This window comes from Zychaea mexicana (genome assembly GCF_025766255.1).
Source record: "Zychaea mexicana strain RSA 1403 chromosome Unknown BDB00scaffold_35, whole genome shotgun sequence".
Classification (NCBI taxonomy): Eukaryota; Fungi; Mucoromycota; class Mucoromycetes; order Mucorales; family Lichtheimiaceae; genus Zychaea; species Zychaea mexicana.
The window spans coordinates 1-14830 of record NW_026516698.1 but is presented as its reverse complement, the minus strand read 5'-3'; the positions used below and the strand labels follow the sequence as shown (position 1 = coordinate 14830).

Genomic DNA, 14830 nt, shown 5'->3' with positions numbered 1-14830 from the left:
GATCATCATCGCTTTTAATGTCGACGATAGTAACCAAGCAATCTCTTAATGCAACTTACTACAGCTTATTCTATTGTTTTAGCGATGGTCGCTATGTATATGCAACACGAATGTATTATATTTAGCTCAACCCTTCTTCTTGGGTGGTTTCTGCTGGATTTGCACTTTGTATTACTATATACGTGCATACTCTAGAAACGTGGATGGCAATCGATTCTATAACAGCAAAGAGAACAGAGTCTATCACACCACTTATTCAGAAATCGACGAGAAGGGGTGTGATTAGCTTGCTCCTCCTCCCTCCTCTCTCTTGGTCTCTAACCAACTATAACTGATCTGCTATGATTCCTTCTCTCATATTCTTAAAAAAAGCTTGTGATTCACATCCTCCGTTCCCTATTCTTTCGCTAACCCCTACCACTCCCTCTTTTGCCCATGGACTCTGCCTTGTCCCTAAAATAACAATTTAGCTTGATCTATGCTCGATCCCTCCCCGCCAATCCTTCGTTGCGACAGGTGGAAAAAAAAACCAAAAATCGATGCGCCCTAAAACACACTACGCGATTTCCCAAAACAAGGAAAAGAGTATCGATTTTTGACATCAAAGCGCCTCATCAATCCACCAATCATGTCATTTTGCTATGGATATCAAGATGACAGTTGCTGTTGCCGTTGTTGTCTCTATGGCGATTTTTCAATGATGTCGAAAACGATCAGCGTCTTACACCGCACACATACCTTATCATATCCACTCCTGTAATAGACTTGCATCCTTTTCCTGCGTAGCTCTTATTCTTAGGAAGAAGGGTTGCTGATGAGGCATTTTAGAAAAAGGGTACATAAGCAGAAATAAAAACAAGTGGGCTGTTGCGCCCACGCCTACATAGACACCACCACGCATATGTACACACACCACGATTAGCATCACAGAGAAGAACACGAGAGAGTGTGGAGTGGTTAGTTATCTCAGAATAGGCTTGCATATCGCTTGACCTGTAATGGGTAAATTGTACTCTGTCTCCCTCTCTCTCTTTCTTGCTCTTTCTCTCTTCCGATTACGACTGAGCCACTCCCCACTATGTACGATAAGAATAAGAGAAAGCAAGGAGAGGTAGGGGTGCAAAGTAAGAATAAGTATCACTAACGGACCCAAATGTGGGGATGAGGCGTCTATGTGCCGGGGCGTACAGCTGCTTCTGTCTCTCTGTATGGCATCCCATCGCGCGATTGTGATAGGTTCGACGGTCACTCAAGTCAAGTATCGATCTACGGACGTGCATCTTGGATAATACACACTTGCGCGCGCTCTTTAGAACCATCGTCCATCCTTCGTTCTTTTAAACAGCTCGTACATATTGAATCTTCTTCTCTTGCGTATGATAGAGAGAGCAAACTCCCTCAAATTGAAAGAAAAAATAACTCATTACCATTATTATGCCTCCTAAAAGAACACAGCAAACCAATTTTATTTTACTAAAAGAGGATCAATTAGAGAGGGTGTACACCGGTCACAGACCAACTGACTCCACAGCGCACGGAGGCCTCTTATATCCTTACTTTTACATTTTCAGAACTTTGTTTTACTAGATCTATTAAGGAAGCCGAGTACACTTATTTAGTAGTAATGCAACAGCCCATGCAGGCAGACATGATACTTTTAGAAGAAATTGCTCGAAATTAGGAATAATGCTTTGTGCTCTCCTTTGGCGCGGGTGGTTATTAACTAACTCATCTGTGACTGTCGCCTGTCGTCGTATACATTGCACTACATCTGGCAACATCGGCCGAGTACTGTATGTGTATCACAACAGGCAGAAAGAGGACATTAATATCAGGGCACTACTTAGCATCCGTATTGACGTCTACATGCTCAAGTATTATAACGCGCTTATTAGCAAAGTGTGCTTCCCTGAGACTATGCCATGGCGTGCCGTGGTGGTCAACGTTGTTTTATTTTTCCACAGACAAGGAGGAGGGAGCAGCAGTCGACAAACTCACGACGTTATGAAGGCGCGCTTTGGGTATGGTGCCAACCTGCATCAGCGGTACATGGTATCTTTTCACGTATGCACACAGAGAGTCTATAATAGCCCCCTGAGTATCGCACATTCCAGTCCCCCCAAAAAAGCAACCCCTGTGGACTTTGCTCTGCTTTATTCCTCCCCCTCCCTACCGATGGGCTCGCACGCCCCCTTAATGTCCGTTGTCTGTGTGCACGTTATAGAGAGTGAGAGCAAAAAAAAAAGGTTGTTTGCTCGTCCGAGCTCAGGGCCATGGGCAGTAGTGGGCGCCGCGGCAGGCAGACAGCCAAAAAGCAAGCAGGGAAAAGAGGAATCAAGTCTAGGAGTGGAACCCTTTATTATCAGAACAAAAGGGTGAGAAGAAAACTGGAGCCGCGGGCAACAAACATCAGTTGCTGACATATCATCTACTAAATTGGTAATAAGCAGATCGTATTATTACTTTTTCCTAGTGCTATTGACTAGAGGAAAAGCAGTAATACATTAAAAAGGGAAGATATAGAAAGAGCAAGGGAGAATTAAAGCTGTTGTCGACAACTAATCGTAAGACATATCAGAAGCAGCAGCAACAGCAACAGATTAGTCAAAAATCTTTGCTGCATATTATATCATTTTTACAACAGCATTACACACCAGTATGTACATTGACGCGACATACATACGTCAAGCACTCGAGAGAGAAAAGTGCCACGGGATTACTCACGCATAGTTTTTCTTTCTTCTGTTCTCATTGATATTGTATCAAAAAAGGCTATTAGAACGAGCTCGTTAATGCCGTGATTAATTAAAGCACAGCAGCAGCAGTACACACAGTGTCCTATAGTAATGATGCCACCTAAACCAGAAGGTGCAGTAAATCACATAGGAATTATCGGTATGCATAACAAGAAAAATAGGAAACGGGATGAAGACTTAATTGGACAATGCACAATAGGAGGAACTGGTCCGTTTTTCTTGCCGTTGCCGTTGCCGTTACTGCCATGCATTTATGGATAGTATGGGTTAGTGTAAGTAACAAGAATCGTCACACATGTGACCATCTTTAATCGCTATATGTATTAGTTTTCTCCTGGGCTACGATATTAACTAGCTTTAGAGATATGTTTATAACTACTACTATCATTCCAGGCCAAGTAGTAGCAGTTGTTTTATGTCATGTGGCCCCAAAGAAGCAGAAAGAAGGAGAAGTTTATTAAGAATATCGCGGGAGAATTCAACCAGTCAAGTTATCTTCCTTCTTTTCTGATTATACAAAGACACTGTCTTCTTCTTAGTAGTAGCAGCAGCCAAGCTTCTTTTCCTTTCCTTTGCTCTCCTCCGCCCGCTCCCTCCTTTTGCCCTTTGTCTCTTTTTTATTCACACATATGTTCCTCGAAAATTACTAGTAACTATTAGCGATAGATACACCTTTATATGGTTCAATAGTGTGCTTTATTTTTCATTCCACTCCTAAGACCCCTGTGCATATCGGAACTTGTCTCTCTTTTTTAGCGCGGTCTGATCCAGGAACGATTTGCCTACTATCGTAGGACGACCCTTACATTTTTTTTCTCGCAAATTAAGGCCCTTAACTACTTACAATTCAAGCAGCGACTTGGGGAAAAAGGGAAAGTATCATGTCCTTGTAATTACGCTCCCAACGGCCGCCGGACGTCGTCGTATATGGATTGTTATTATATCTTCTCGACGAAAAATTCAAGTACCAATAGCACAATGTTTAGATTTGATGATTACACGTTACTGTAATCGGCATTATTAGATTGAGCGGTCGATGAATTATGTACATATTTATCGAGGGTCGTACATCGTGGTAGCAAGTATACGTGGCATCTACTGCTGTCGGTCTCCTTTTTTTTTCTTACAGATATGCGCGGGCGGAATTGTATAATCGTTTTGTACCTATTTTCAGCATTACTCTTCCGGTTTCTTTCTCAAAATAAAAAAAAATACTTCTTGTTCGTTTGTCTTTTCTTGCACAAAGTAAAGGATGAAGCTTGATAGCTCAACTAACTTCTTCCAGCTACCGGGATACCTGATTCTATCATTATTATTTACGGCAACAGCTATCCATGCTACTGGCAATAGACACCAGGACCATTATCAGCATCATGAGCAAGAACAACAACACCACCAAGATGGTGAGGCAGGAACAACACATCAGCACCACCACCACGATTATCATGGCTCCTACACGTGGTACCTGAAAGATGTGCATCAAGGAAGCACGTTCTTTGATGGGTTCAAGTTTTTTAGCGAGCCAGATCCTACGCATGGATTCGTCCATTACGTCGACAAGGCCACGGCTGAGTCGAACAAGCTAATACAAGTTCAACATAGAGATGATAATGCGATCATCATAAAGGCGGATAACCATACTGTAATTGCCCCTGATGACGACATTGTTGGTCGGTCCTCTGTGCGCATTATTTCGAATGAAGCCTATGATTCTGGACTTTTCGTGTTTGATGTATACCACATGCCCATCGGCTGCGGTACCTGGCCAGCCCTTTGGCTTTTAGGTCCTGATTGGCCTCATGGCGGTGAGATTGATGTAATACATATATCCATTTTTTTTCTATCGCAAGAGAGTGGGCTCAGCCGGGAAAGGGGTACATAAGGGAGGGCGATCTTGGGGCTTATATGTAGTAGATTGATGTGTCACACAGAGAAGGCAGAATTTGTAATGAGAAGAGATGAAGTTGGAGAAAAGAGGGTGCCAATCAAGTAATGATATTACCACTACTAGTGTACAGGGAGAAAGAGAAGGAGATAATGCATATTGACATCATCAGTCATTATATCATTCACCCTGTGTGCATAGATAGTCGAAGGTGTGAACAGGCAAACCCGTAATTTAATGACCTTGCATACTTCCACGGGCTGCATGCAACGGCCTCATGCTATACAAAGGGGCAAGACCATCACCGACGACTGCGATGTAAATGCTGCCGATCAGGAACAAAACCAAGGCTGCTCTGTGCAGGATAGATCAAAGCGCTCATTTGGAACGGGATTTAACCAACATGGCGGTGGCGTGTTTGCTGTGCAATGGATGCCTATGACGGGGATCCAGATCTGGTTCTTCGAAAGAGACCACATCCCGCGCGATATCAAAGCTGGCAGTCATCCTGATCCAAGAACCTGGGGCACTCCTTCCGCCAATTTCCCGTTTGACCAGCACTTTTGCAGCGCAACGCGTTTTCGCAAACTCAACATTATCATCAACACGACCTTCTGTGGCGACTGGGCCGGTAATCCCAAGATCTACCATGCCTCCAGATGCCCTGGCGACTGTGTCGAATTTGTCAGGAACAATCCAGAGAAATTTGATGAAGCTTATTGGCGCATCAAAAATATCAAAGTGTACACGGCCCTTTTTTTCCATTAAAAGTACTCAGCAGTAATGACTAGTAGCATAGTACAAGCTGGTATCTGCATCCCCTACTTTTGTAGTTGCTATCGGTTTCTAGAGATTTCCAGGAAAGCCAACATTTTGACGTTATTGGCTGTACTGGATATCATGTTCCCACACACAGTAGTAACAGACAATACCATAGCTTATGGTACCGCCCACACACGTCATTTGAAACACATACTGCCTAATTAATTTTTACACGCGGATGAAAGCAGTAGTTCTCACGTCAACGTGATGGGTAGAGGACCCTGTCGGTTTGTCCCACATACGAGCCATATTCGCATTGTTTGTTACCCACTTTTAGGTGCTCCAGTGATGATGCTGATGATGCATTGAGTTTGACAGCATGAGATCACGTTGTTATTGTTCCTTTTTATTGCAGGCATCCACCCCTCCTCCTTCTTCTCTTTCTTCCGTCCTCATAAAACTTTCTTTCCCCCCCATTCAATGACCATCATCTTTTACCCTTATGATGGACTCGTGCGCACCGATTCATCAGCATCAAAAATATTGTACGTGCAGTATCAGTATCACTGATGGCGAGAATGCCTGCAGCAATAGTAAACGCACCAATGACAGATGCAATGACGTAAAATTACTACCGGCAAAAACACAACCTGTACCTGACATGTTCGGTGGTGGACATTTACTCGATGGGCACTTGCTTGGTCTGTCGCCTTCTTCATTTTTTTTTGTGGATACTCATGACGAGTCAAATGAATGCGATGGTTATTTTAACGAACCCAATTCTACTCTTGCCGACCCCCAAATTTTGTAGTGGGTCCAAAGGACAGGGTGCCATATCGGTGTCTCGACGCGTCGAAGAAAAGCAAAGATCCAGGTTTCTGACGACACATTTTTTTTTCTTTTTACCCCTTCCCCTTTCCCTCGTTCATCTCCATCCATCCATAATGTTCTTCCTTTTTTATTGCAGAAAACTAAACCTTGTACTGGCTGAAATCTACATTCTATATCAATAATAAATAGTGCCACCTATAACAGATGCGTCAAAAACACCAATACAACTATTACAACCACAAAACACGCTAGTACCAGTAAAAGAGCATGCAACACATCAAAATACATTTATTGACGGAGAAGACCACAATAGCAGCAAGATACACCAACCACAACAAGAAGAAGAAGAGGAAGACCAACATGAGCGACGTCCTACTACTACTACGACTTTGTTACAGCGTCGGCAATCCACGGTTATCGAGCTTTCCGACTTTCAGCTTCTGCGTACACTCGGCACCGGCTCTTTTGGACGCGTTCGTCTGTGCCGCTCTATACACAACAATCGATACTACGCTGTTAAAATCATGAACAAAGCCGAGCTCTTCTACCTGAAGCAAATGAGACACACCAACTCGGAACGCCAAACGTTGATGCAGATCGTCCATCCGTTCATAGTCAACTTATGGGGAACATTTCAGGACACGAATTATCTGTATATGGTGATGGACTTTATTCCCGGTGGCGAGTTATTCTCTATGTTGAAGAGTAAAAATGTACGTACATAACAATTACGTCATTGTGACATATTGAAAATGTCGACAGCAAAACGTGCGCGCTATTCTACTGCACTACTACTGACTACCTAACTTACTATATACTACGTAATATCTTATTTGTTAGTGCTTAAAGCCACACGAGGCTAAGTTTTATGCGGCGGAGACATTACTTACTCTCGGTTACCTACACAGCTGCAACATCGTTTATCGAGATCTGAAGCCGGAGAATATCTTGCTAGATCGAGAAGGGCACATCAAGTTGACGGATTTTGGATTTGCTAAACGCGTGCCTGATCGAACATATACAATATGTGGAACAGCCGACTACTTGGGTAAAAGCCAAAGTTTTACTTCTTTATGCTAGCCTCCCATATTGACATACTTTTATTATATCTCTGTTATCATAGCGCCCGAAGTGATCAGGTCGAATGGTTATAACAAGACGGCTGACTATTGGGCGTTTGGTATCTTTATCTTTGAGATGATGGCAGGGTAAAGCACTTATTCTTTTCCTTTCACAATCTGTCATTGATACCGAGATGCGGCATTTACGCTACTACAAACACTCATGATGATCGTGATCGTTTATGTATATCAGATACACACCATTTCAAGATGAGGATACTTTGAGAGGCTACGAAAAGATCTTGCGCTGCAATATCAAGTACCCCTTGCAATTTGACAAACAAGTGCGAGACCTGCTCATGCGCTTGCTGACGACCAACATCAGCAGCCGATTGGGAAGTCGGGCTCGCGGCTGTCTTGACATTATGGAACATCCATGGTTTGCAACTGTAGACTTTGAACTACTAGCGCACCGCAAGATACAGCCGCCCTATATACCCAAATTTAAGGAAGGTGGTAAGGAGGATGACACAAGCTGTTATGACGTTTATGATGAGAAGCCAATGATATCATCATCCATTACAACTACTGACGGAAGTGGCAGCAGTGGTAATAATGACGACCCGTTCCGCATCTACTTTAAGGATTTCTAGTGGCTGACTTTATTATTGCATAAACACATATGTTACCCCGGACCCCTTTTTTTCCTCAAACACATACTAAATCTTTCATGCACAAAAAAAGAAATAAACCATCTATTAATTCTAAACGCCACATTGTACACATTGTTCCGGATAAAGGAGATCCGCCTTTCTTTGAAAATGACGCGGTCGGGTGGCGTATAAGTCCTGTTTGTTTGTTAGAGTGCGGTGGTGTGCTCGGTGGTGCTTTCAGTCTGTTTTGTAATGAAGAGAAAATAAATTCCCCCATATCCCTTCTCTGGGCATTTTTTCTTTTTTACCCCCACTATCATCTTGTCTTTCTTTTAGTTCGGTCATTAACTCTACACTCAGCATCATACAAATGGATTCCCGTCAAGTAAAGACGCCAAAGTACATGTTGTATTGTGTCTTGGTGGCATGCATAGGCTCGTTTTGTAATGGCTGGACTATTGGATGTTCAAACTTACCCGGCCAAGTGACGCATGCTTGTGAAACTGGAAGTCGACATATTGCTAACCCTGAATTTCCTGATTGTATACCGATGAGTACTTCTTTATGGTATTTCACACACACGCACCCTCTCACTCTCTCTCTATCGTTTACGTTGTAAGGATGATCACTGATGATAACTTAACGTGACAATAGGGGCTTTGCTGTCGCGTCATTCTGCGTTGGTGGTCTTGTTGGAGGTGTCAGCGGTGGTGCGATACAAACAAGATTCGGACGTAAAAACACTATCATCTATAACACAGCCGGCTGGATCATTGGTGGCCTATTGATTGGCCTTTCAACAAACGTGGCCATGTTTATCATCGGTCGTATCCTCTGTGGCCTTTCATGTGGAGTTGGATCACTTACAACGCCCACTTACATTGGAGAAACATCTAGCATCCGATCTCGTGGTGCAATGGGAACTTTGAACCAGTTAGTTTATACACAGTTCTTGAACGATTGATTGATTTGAATCTTTTAAAACCTAATTAATACCACCAACGTAGATTTTTCATCGTCATTGGTATTCTCTTGTCTTCTGTGATCGGCCTTCCTACTTCGACCGTTCCTTACTGGCGTATCAACTATGCGATTGTCGCTATTCCTGCTGTTGTACAAGCATTTTTCATGACTACATGCGTTGAATCGCCTCGATGGCTCGTATCTGGCAATCGTTTTGACGAGGCGCGCCATGTGTTGCAACGATTACGAGGCACCGAAGCATCGATCCAAGGCGAATTCTTTGAAATTCTCGAAGGCCATATCGGTACTGTGCGCGCACAAAGGGTTATGCAATGCTCTGCAACAAAAGACCTATCAACCATAGAAACAGATACTGAAGGTCAGAAAAGCCAGCAGTCATCCCAGCCAACAGCAGCAGCAGGAGATGAAAAATCAGCAGTGGTTCAAGACGTCCCGCTTAATCCTAAAGAAGACGAAGTTCAATGCGTGCCACCTATAACAACGGCACTGACACAACATAACGATGGTGTGATTGTTGGCGTCGAAGACAATAAATCAGAAAACGCAACGATTGTTATGGCAGACCATCCACAAGACGAAGGCCTGCACAAGCCCATGAACTTTATCGAGATATTCAAGGACCCGTTGATCCGTCGTATAGCTTTGGTCGTATTGACACATCACGCAATCCAACAATTGTCCGGCATGAATGCAGTCATGTATTATTCAACCACCATCTTCAAGTCGGCGTTCGACGACGAAATGTCCAAGTATATGGCAATAGCCACTACAGCAGTCAACTTTGTCGTGACTATGGCGGCTGTGGCATTTATGGATCGCATGGGCAGACGACCGTTGCTGATGCTTGCAGAAGCTGGCGCGTGTATCTTCTCCGTATTGCTCGTGATTGGCTATGCATTCAACGTGCCCGCGCTTTTGGTACTTTCGGTATTTATGTATGTCGCTTCATTTGCTATCGGTATTGGTCCAATTCCTTGGGTAAGTCTTTTCGAATGCACGTGTAAGCAGTAGGGTGAGAGTTTTCATCAAAAAACGTCATTAACAATAATCCTTTTTTGCTTTAGATGATCACATCCGAGCTGACTCCTACATATGCCAACTCATCCGTGGGCGCATTGGCCACAGGCGTCAACTGGGCCATGAACTTTTTGATTGGCCAAATATTTCCTGTCATTTTTGAAGCAATCAGTGGCTATTCATTTGCTATCTTTGCAGTTATTTGCTTCTTGGCGTTTTGGTTCACATTCTTCATGCTCCCGGAGACCAAAAATCGCTCTATTGAGAATATAGTGCGCGGTTTTGAACGAGGTCATCGCCGTGCTATGGGTCATACCGAGGAACCTGTTGTCGAAGGTGATGACACTGTCGTTGTTACCCAAAAGTAGCAGTAGTAGTAGCACTTATCCCTCTCTTCCCTTACGCTTTCTCTCTGTTTCTCTCCATTGCTTCTTCTCCCTTGACACACTCTCATATAATACCTTATAATTTGTACAGTTGTCCCTCACTCTTTTTGTACAGATATAATCTTTTTTTTTTTTTTGCAAAGGAACAGATTGTATTAAAATATGTTACACTCGTTGTCAATTAGCGGATCCTACCCTTCCTGGAAAAGCATCTAGTACCGGAAGTTTTTTTTATACTGCAAACAATAAATCTTGTTTTTTAGCTGTTGTTACAGTTGCATAATAAATCAACAATGACGTGTGTGATGTACTTTCTCATAGTCCATGACTGTTGATAAGTGGACAAGCACATGATATGCATGGATCCCGTCACGATCATTTCCCACCTGTTAATGTATGCAGCTGCACTGCTTACTACTGCTATTTCAATTTAACATGATGTAAATAAAAATAACAAATACTTGTTCTTCTATCTTTGCTAAACCTCTTTCTCTTCTACTTCTTCCGATTAACACGAACCATGGTCAAAGGATCAACACTATCGGTGATCGCAGCTGCTTGGCTAACTGTTGTCAATGCATTCCCGACGTCCTACGATCATACCAGCAACCACATTAATAACGACAGTGAACTCCTCGCGCCACTTTACGTACCATCGGATGCCGAAGCCATTTCCGACTCGTACATTGTCATTCTCAAAGACCACGTGGACTCGACCCAGGCCCTGGGCTACCACTGTCAATGGGTCAGCAACTCGCTTGTCAAGCGTGACCGAACGATGAGCGACTACTATCTGGACTCCAACGTGGCCTTGGGTATCAAGCATACATACGACTCCCCCGGCTGGCGAGGATATAGTGGAAAATTCAGTCTTGAAATGTTGGAGTATATCCGTAGCTCACCGGATGTAGCCTATGTGGAGCGTGATACCATGGTGTATGCATCTGAGCTCCAGCGCAATGCACCCTGGGGTCTTGCACGAATTTCCCACCGTGATGAGCTCAACTTGCGCTCTTTTAACAAGTATCCTTATGAGGCCAATGGCGGCCAAGATATCAAAGTGTTTGTCATCGATACCGGCATCAATGTGCTCCACAATGACTTTAATGGTCGTGCCAAGTGGGGTGTCACCATTCCGGATGGCGACGACGACGAGGACGGCAATGGCCATGGATCGCATTGTGCAGGCACTATTGCAGGCAAGCGGTTCGGTGTAGCTAAAAAGGCGATGCCTGTTGCCGTCAAGGTGCTCAGATCCAATGGCTCGGGAAGCATGTCCGGCGTACTGGCTGGTGTCAACTGGGCTACCGAGCAACATCAGATCGATGCAAGCGAAGCTAAAGCTGCTGGAAAGGCGTACAAGGGAGCTGTTGCAAACATGAGTTTGGGTGGTGGCAAGTCAAATGCATTGAACAAGGCTGTGAATGAGGTAAAACTATGCAGTACCCCTTAAATTAGTATCTCCCTTGTTAAGTATGATCTCTAACAAAAAGTGGATCTTCGTAGGCGGTCAATGCGGGCATCATCTTTTCTGTGGCTGCAGTGAGTTATAATTTCTTTATCCACTCTCCTTTTTTCTCACTGGCTCCGGTACAAATAATCATCCATCTGATATAAACACAGGGCAACGATAACAGGGACGCTTGCAACTATTCACCTGCAGGTGCCGAGAATGCCATCACCGTCGGTGCATCCAATATCCGTGATGAACGTGCATCTTTCTCGAACTTTGGTCCGTGTGTCGACGTGTTTGCACCTGGTAAGCAAGTGATAAATGTATTTACAACAAACAGTCACGCACGTATCCTTGCCACCTAATGATACCGATCTACATTAATATGCATATTTAAGGTGAAAATATTCTGAGCATCTGGCGTGGCAGTAAGGATGCAACCAATTCCATCAGTGGCACCAGCATGGCAGCACCGCATGTAGCTGGTCTCGCAGCTTACTTTGCCAGTTTGGAAGAAGCGCCGGTTTCTCCCAAAAAAATCAAGGAAAAGATTCTCGAACTGGCTTCCAAAGACAAGCTGTCCAATATTCCAAAGGAAACTCCAAACCTTCTCATTTTCAATGATCCACCCAAATCGCTCTTTTAAACTTCCTGTTTTATTGTTTACGCAATAGCGACTTGTCAAAGACGTCGTTTCTCGGGAATAAATTTGCCGATGATATCGTTTTTTAACTCAACTCGTGATGTTACTTTTTTTCATTGACTATGCTGTTTATAACATCAATGGAGTCATCCATCAGATAAGAAGCAGGTAGCTGCTCGTAGTCTGTAATGGAAACCATCATGTGCTTAATTATTATCCTGGATGTCCGTTCGGATAAAAAGAGTCTGTGATTGGCCAGCATTGACAAAATCTTTCATTTGCCAAGTTTTGTCCTTTACTGCGGGGACGTACGGTCATTTTGTGGCATCTATTGCATATCAGATCCGCAGCTGCGATTTTTCCCCAGTCGATATCATTGTGCTTTCTTCTTGTTCTCCTTCTCTTGCCTTCACATGTTTCTGTTTCTCTTACAAACTATAAATTAATGAGCAAACGAGTACCGTGTAATGGTAATTAGCGTCATAATATAAAGTATTCAGGTGGAGAGGGATTTGTTTTGTTTTTGTGTGTTGAACATGGTAATTTAAGACATACTTTTCGATCTAATTTAGAATGTCGAGAACATAAGCGTGGATGTTCGGGCGAGATGCCCTGCCAACGGTAATGGAAGTTTGGGTATAGATTTATTCACGCAAACTATAAATGCATATGGTTCTACTAACACCTGTGAGCAATTTTTAATAATAGATGCCAACGATTCAACTTGGAATGCGTGTATACAGTCAATAAATCGCCCAAAGATGAAGAATATATCCAAGAGCTTGAGCTACGACAACAAATGGAAACTTTACGAGATCATATGGCGACCATGGAAAAAGAACTAGACTTTTTACGGGTCATGCAGCCTACATTAGTAACGACTCACCAGACCTCGCCTTTCAGCAAAAGTTCTACGTTTACTTCGACGTCAGATACCACCAGCACAGCTAGTCATGGTTCTGTGTTTTCGCCACAACACTATACTGAGCAAGATTCACCATCCACCACAGCAAGCGACCTTTCAGACGAGCAGCAGTCATCGACAGACAATGGAAAACAACTTATCGCACGTAACAAAAAGGGATATTCGGTTACTGTGGAATCCACGACGGCAGCAACGGGGAAAGCAGTCGAACCTTTAGATTGGACCTTGACAGTCAACAACGGAAAATTCTCGATCCAGACGAATATACACAACCACAACGAACTCTTCAGCAGTTTACAAAAAATCGTTAGCACACTCGAATTCCAGGACAAGGTCCCTGCTTTGTTTGAGAATAGCACAGAGCCCAGTCCAATTGGAAAGGCACTGCGGTTTTTCATGTGGAGACGGTACGGCAAGTCGCGATACAAGAGCATGGCACGATCACAACGCTTGTTGTTGTTGGCAGCAAATACACGATCGAGTGGTACGACGGTAGATGGATCCACAGTAGCACTACAGTTGCTGAACGCTTACTTTAGCTGCCAGCATTTACTCAGTATCCAAGTCCATCGTTTGACATTTTTAAACCTCTACGTATACGACGGCCGAGTCGAATTCTCCCCTGCTGCAATGGCACTCTGTGCTGTGATCTGTATGCATCCATGCCGACATGTACAAATGGTCATACCGGGCGAGCAACTGACGGATTATGGACGATATTATGCTGAACGGGCGCAGGACGCTTTTGACGATCGATTCGACGAAATCAGCCTCGAGATATTTGTCACATACGCATTTCTGTCAGTCTATAAGATGCGGATGGCACAGGTCGAGGATGGAGTTCGCTATGCAGACATTGCAGAACGTATGGCACATGTTTTGCAAAAGGATTACAAGTTGCCCGAAAGCATGGATGAACTTGCACACTGCGACCCAGAAATTGTGGGCAAAGCCTCGCTTCTTCATCGAGCGATCCAAGCAATGGTGCGTGCACGTATGCTGGGACTTATTGTTCTCCATAACGAGGCCGAAGAACAACCGGGATCGGAGAAAAAGGAACGACAAAAGATGGATTATGCAAGGCTACACGCAAAAGTTCACGGCGAAAATGCCAAGATCCGACCTGTGGTGGGCGATTCGGAAGATGAAGTGCAGTATATTCGAGCGTTCCTGTACATGCAAAGCTTGCGTCTCGAAGCACACAAGATCGTCCAGAGCTTCGAGTCAAACGATTTACTCAGCTTTGTCGGAATGTTTGGTCACCAGTTGGAAATGGTTATGCGATATTGGTATAAGGAAGTGCTGCCACCAGATTATCGCTTGTCGACACAGCTTTTTGACACGCACATGACGGAGGAACGGTTTTTTGAAATACTCGACAACGACTGTACTGGGAATGCAGTACCTTTAATAACGACGATGCGGGTCTATGGTGAATACCTGATAATGGCCAAATCATACCTACCGCCCACCC

General features: G+C 43.8%; 5 protein-coding genes across 5 annotated transcripts; all 5 read left to right on the top strand.

Annotated features, from left to right (window-relative positions):
- Positions 1-3946: 3946 nt before the first annotated feature.
- On the top strand, positions 3947-5409 carry BDB00DRAFT_906634 (1,3(4)-beta-glucanase; the record flags this gene model as incomplete). The annotated part of the gene is given in 3 exon segments (XM_053128604.1): positions 3947-4217; positions 4229-4572; positions 4843-5409. The coding sequence occupies 3 exon segments, from the start codon at positions 4091-4093 to the stop codon at positions 5407-5409; spliced, it is 1038 nt and encodes a 345-aa protein (XP_052979781.1). The 5' UTR covers positions 3947-4090.
- Positions 5410-6626: 1217 nt separating this feature from the next.
- On the top strand, positions 6627-7852 carry BDB00DRAFT_751775 (kinase-like domain-containing protein; the record flags this gene model as incomplete). The annotated part of the gene is made up of 4 exons (XM_053118631.1): positions 6627-6947; positions 7075-7282; positions 7358-7442; positions 7549-7852. Coding segments are annotated over 4 exons (918 nt in total), but the record flags the coding sequence as incomplete, so codon positions are not given.
- Positions 7853-8351: 499 nt separating this feature from the next.
- BDB00DRAFT_763511 (major facilitator superfamily domain-containing protein) lies at positions 8352-10317 on the top strand (the record flags this gene model as incomplete). The annotated part of the gene is made up of 5 exons (XM_053119405.1): positions 8352-8515; positions 8603-8881; positions 8956-9290; positions 9459-9910; positions 9997-10317. The coding sequence occupies 5 exons, from the start codon at positions 8352-8354 to the stop codon at positions 10315-10317; spliced, it is 1551 nt and encodes a 516-aa protein (XP_052979779.1).
- Positions 10318-10823: 506 nt separating this feature from the next.
- On the top strand, positions 10824-12450 carry BDB00DRAFT_906616 (serine protease). Its single transcript, XM_053128603.1, has 4 exons — positions 10824-11764; positions 11842-11877; positions 11959-12094; positions 12187-12450. The coding sequence occupies exons 1-4, from the start codon at positions 10856-10858 to the stop codon at positions 12432-12434; spliced, it is 1329 nt and encodes a 442-aa protein (XP_052979778.1). The 5' UTR covers positions 10824-10855; the 3' UTR covers positions 12435-12450.
- A 266-nt stretch (positions 12451-12716) lies between these two features.
- Positions 12717-14121, top strand: BDB00DRAFT_364351 (uncharacterized protein). The gene is made up of 4 exons (XM_053117091.1): positions 12717-12901; positions 13004-13052; positions 13140-13840; positions 13903-14121. The coding sequence occupies exons 1-4, from the start codon at positions 12877-12879 to the stop codon at positions 14082-14084; spliced, it is 957 nt and encodes a 318-aa protein (XP_052979777.1). The 5' UTR covers positions 12717-12876; the 3' UTR covers positions 14085-14121.
- The last annotated feature ends 709 nt before the right edge of the window (positions 14122-14830 follow it).

Excerpts from the sequence above, each read along its gene's own strand:
- BDB00DRAFT_364351 (XM_053117091.1), top strand. The coding sequence starts at position 12,877 with ATGAGCAAACGAGTACCGTGTAATG. Across the intron at positions 12,902-13,003 it reads CAAACGAGTACCGTGTAATG|AATGTCGAGAACATAAGCGT; the intron begins GTAATTAGCGTC and ends GATCTAATTTAG. Across the intron at positions 13,841-13,902 it reads AGCAAATACACGATCGAGTG|CATTTACTCAGTATCCAAGT; the intron begins GTACGACGGTAG and ends TTTAGCTGCCAG.
- BDB00DRAFT_906616 (XM_053128603.1), top strand. The coding sequence starts at position 10,856 with ATGGTCAAAGGATCAACACTATCGGTGATCGCAGCTGCTTGGCTAACT. Across the intron at positions 11,878-11,958 it reads TCATCTTTTCTGTGGCTGCA|GGCAACGATAACAGGGACGC; the intron begins GTGAGTTATAAT and ends ATATAAACACAG. Across the intron at positions 12,095-12,186 it reads TGTCGACGTGTTTGCACCTG|GTGAAAATATTCTGAGCATC; the intron begins GTAAGCAAGTGA and ends TGCATATTTAAG.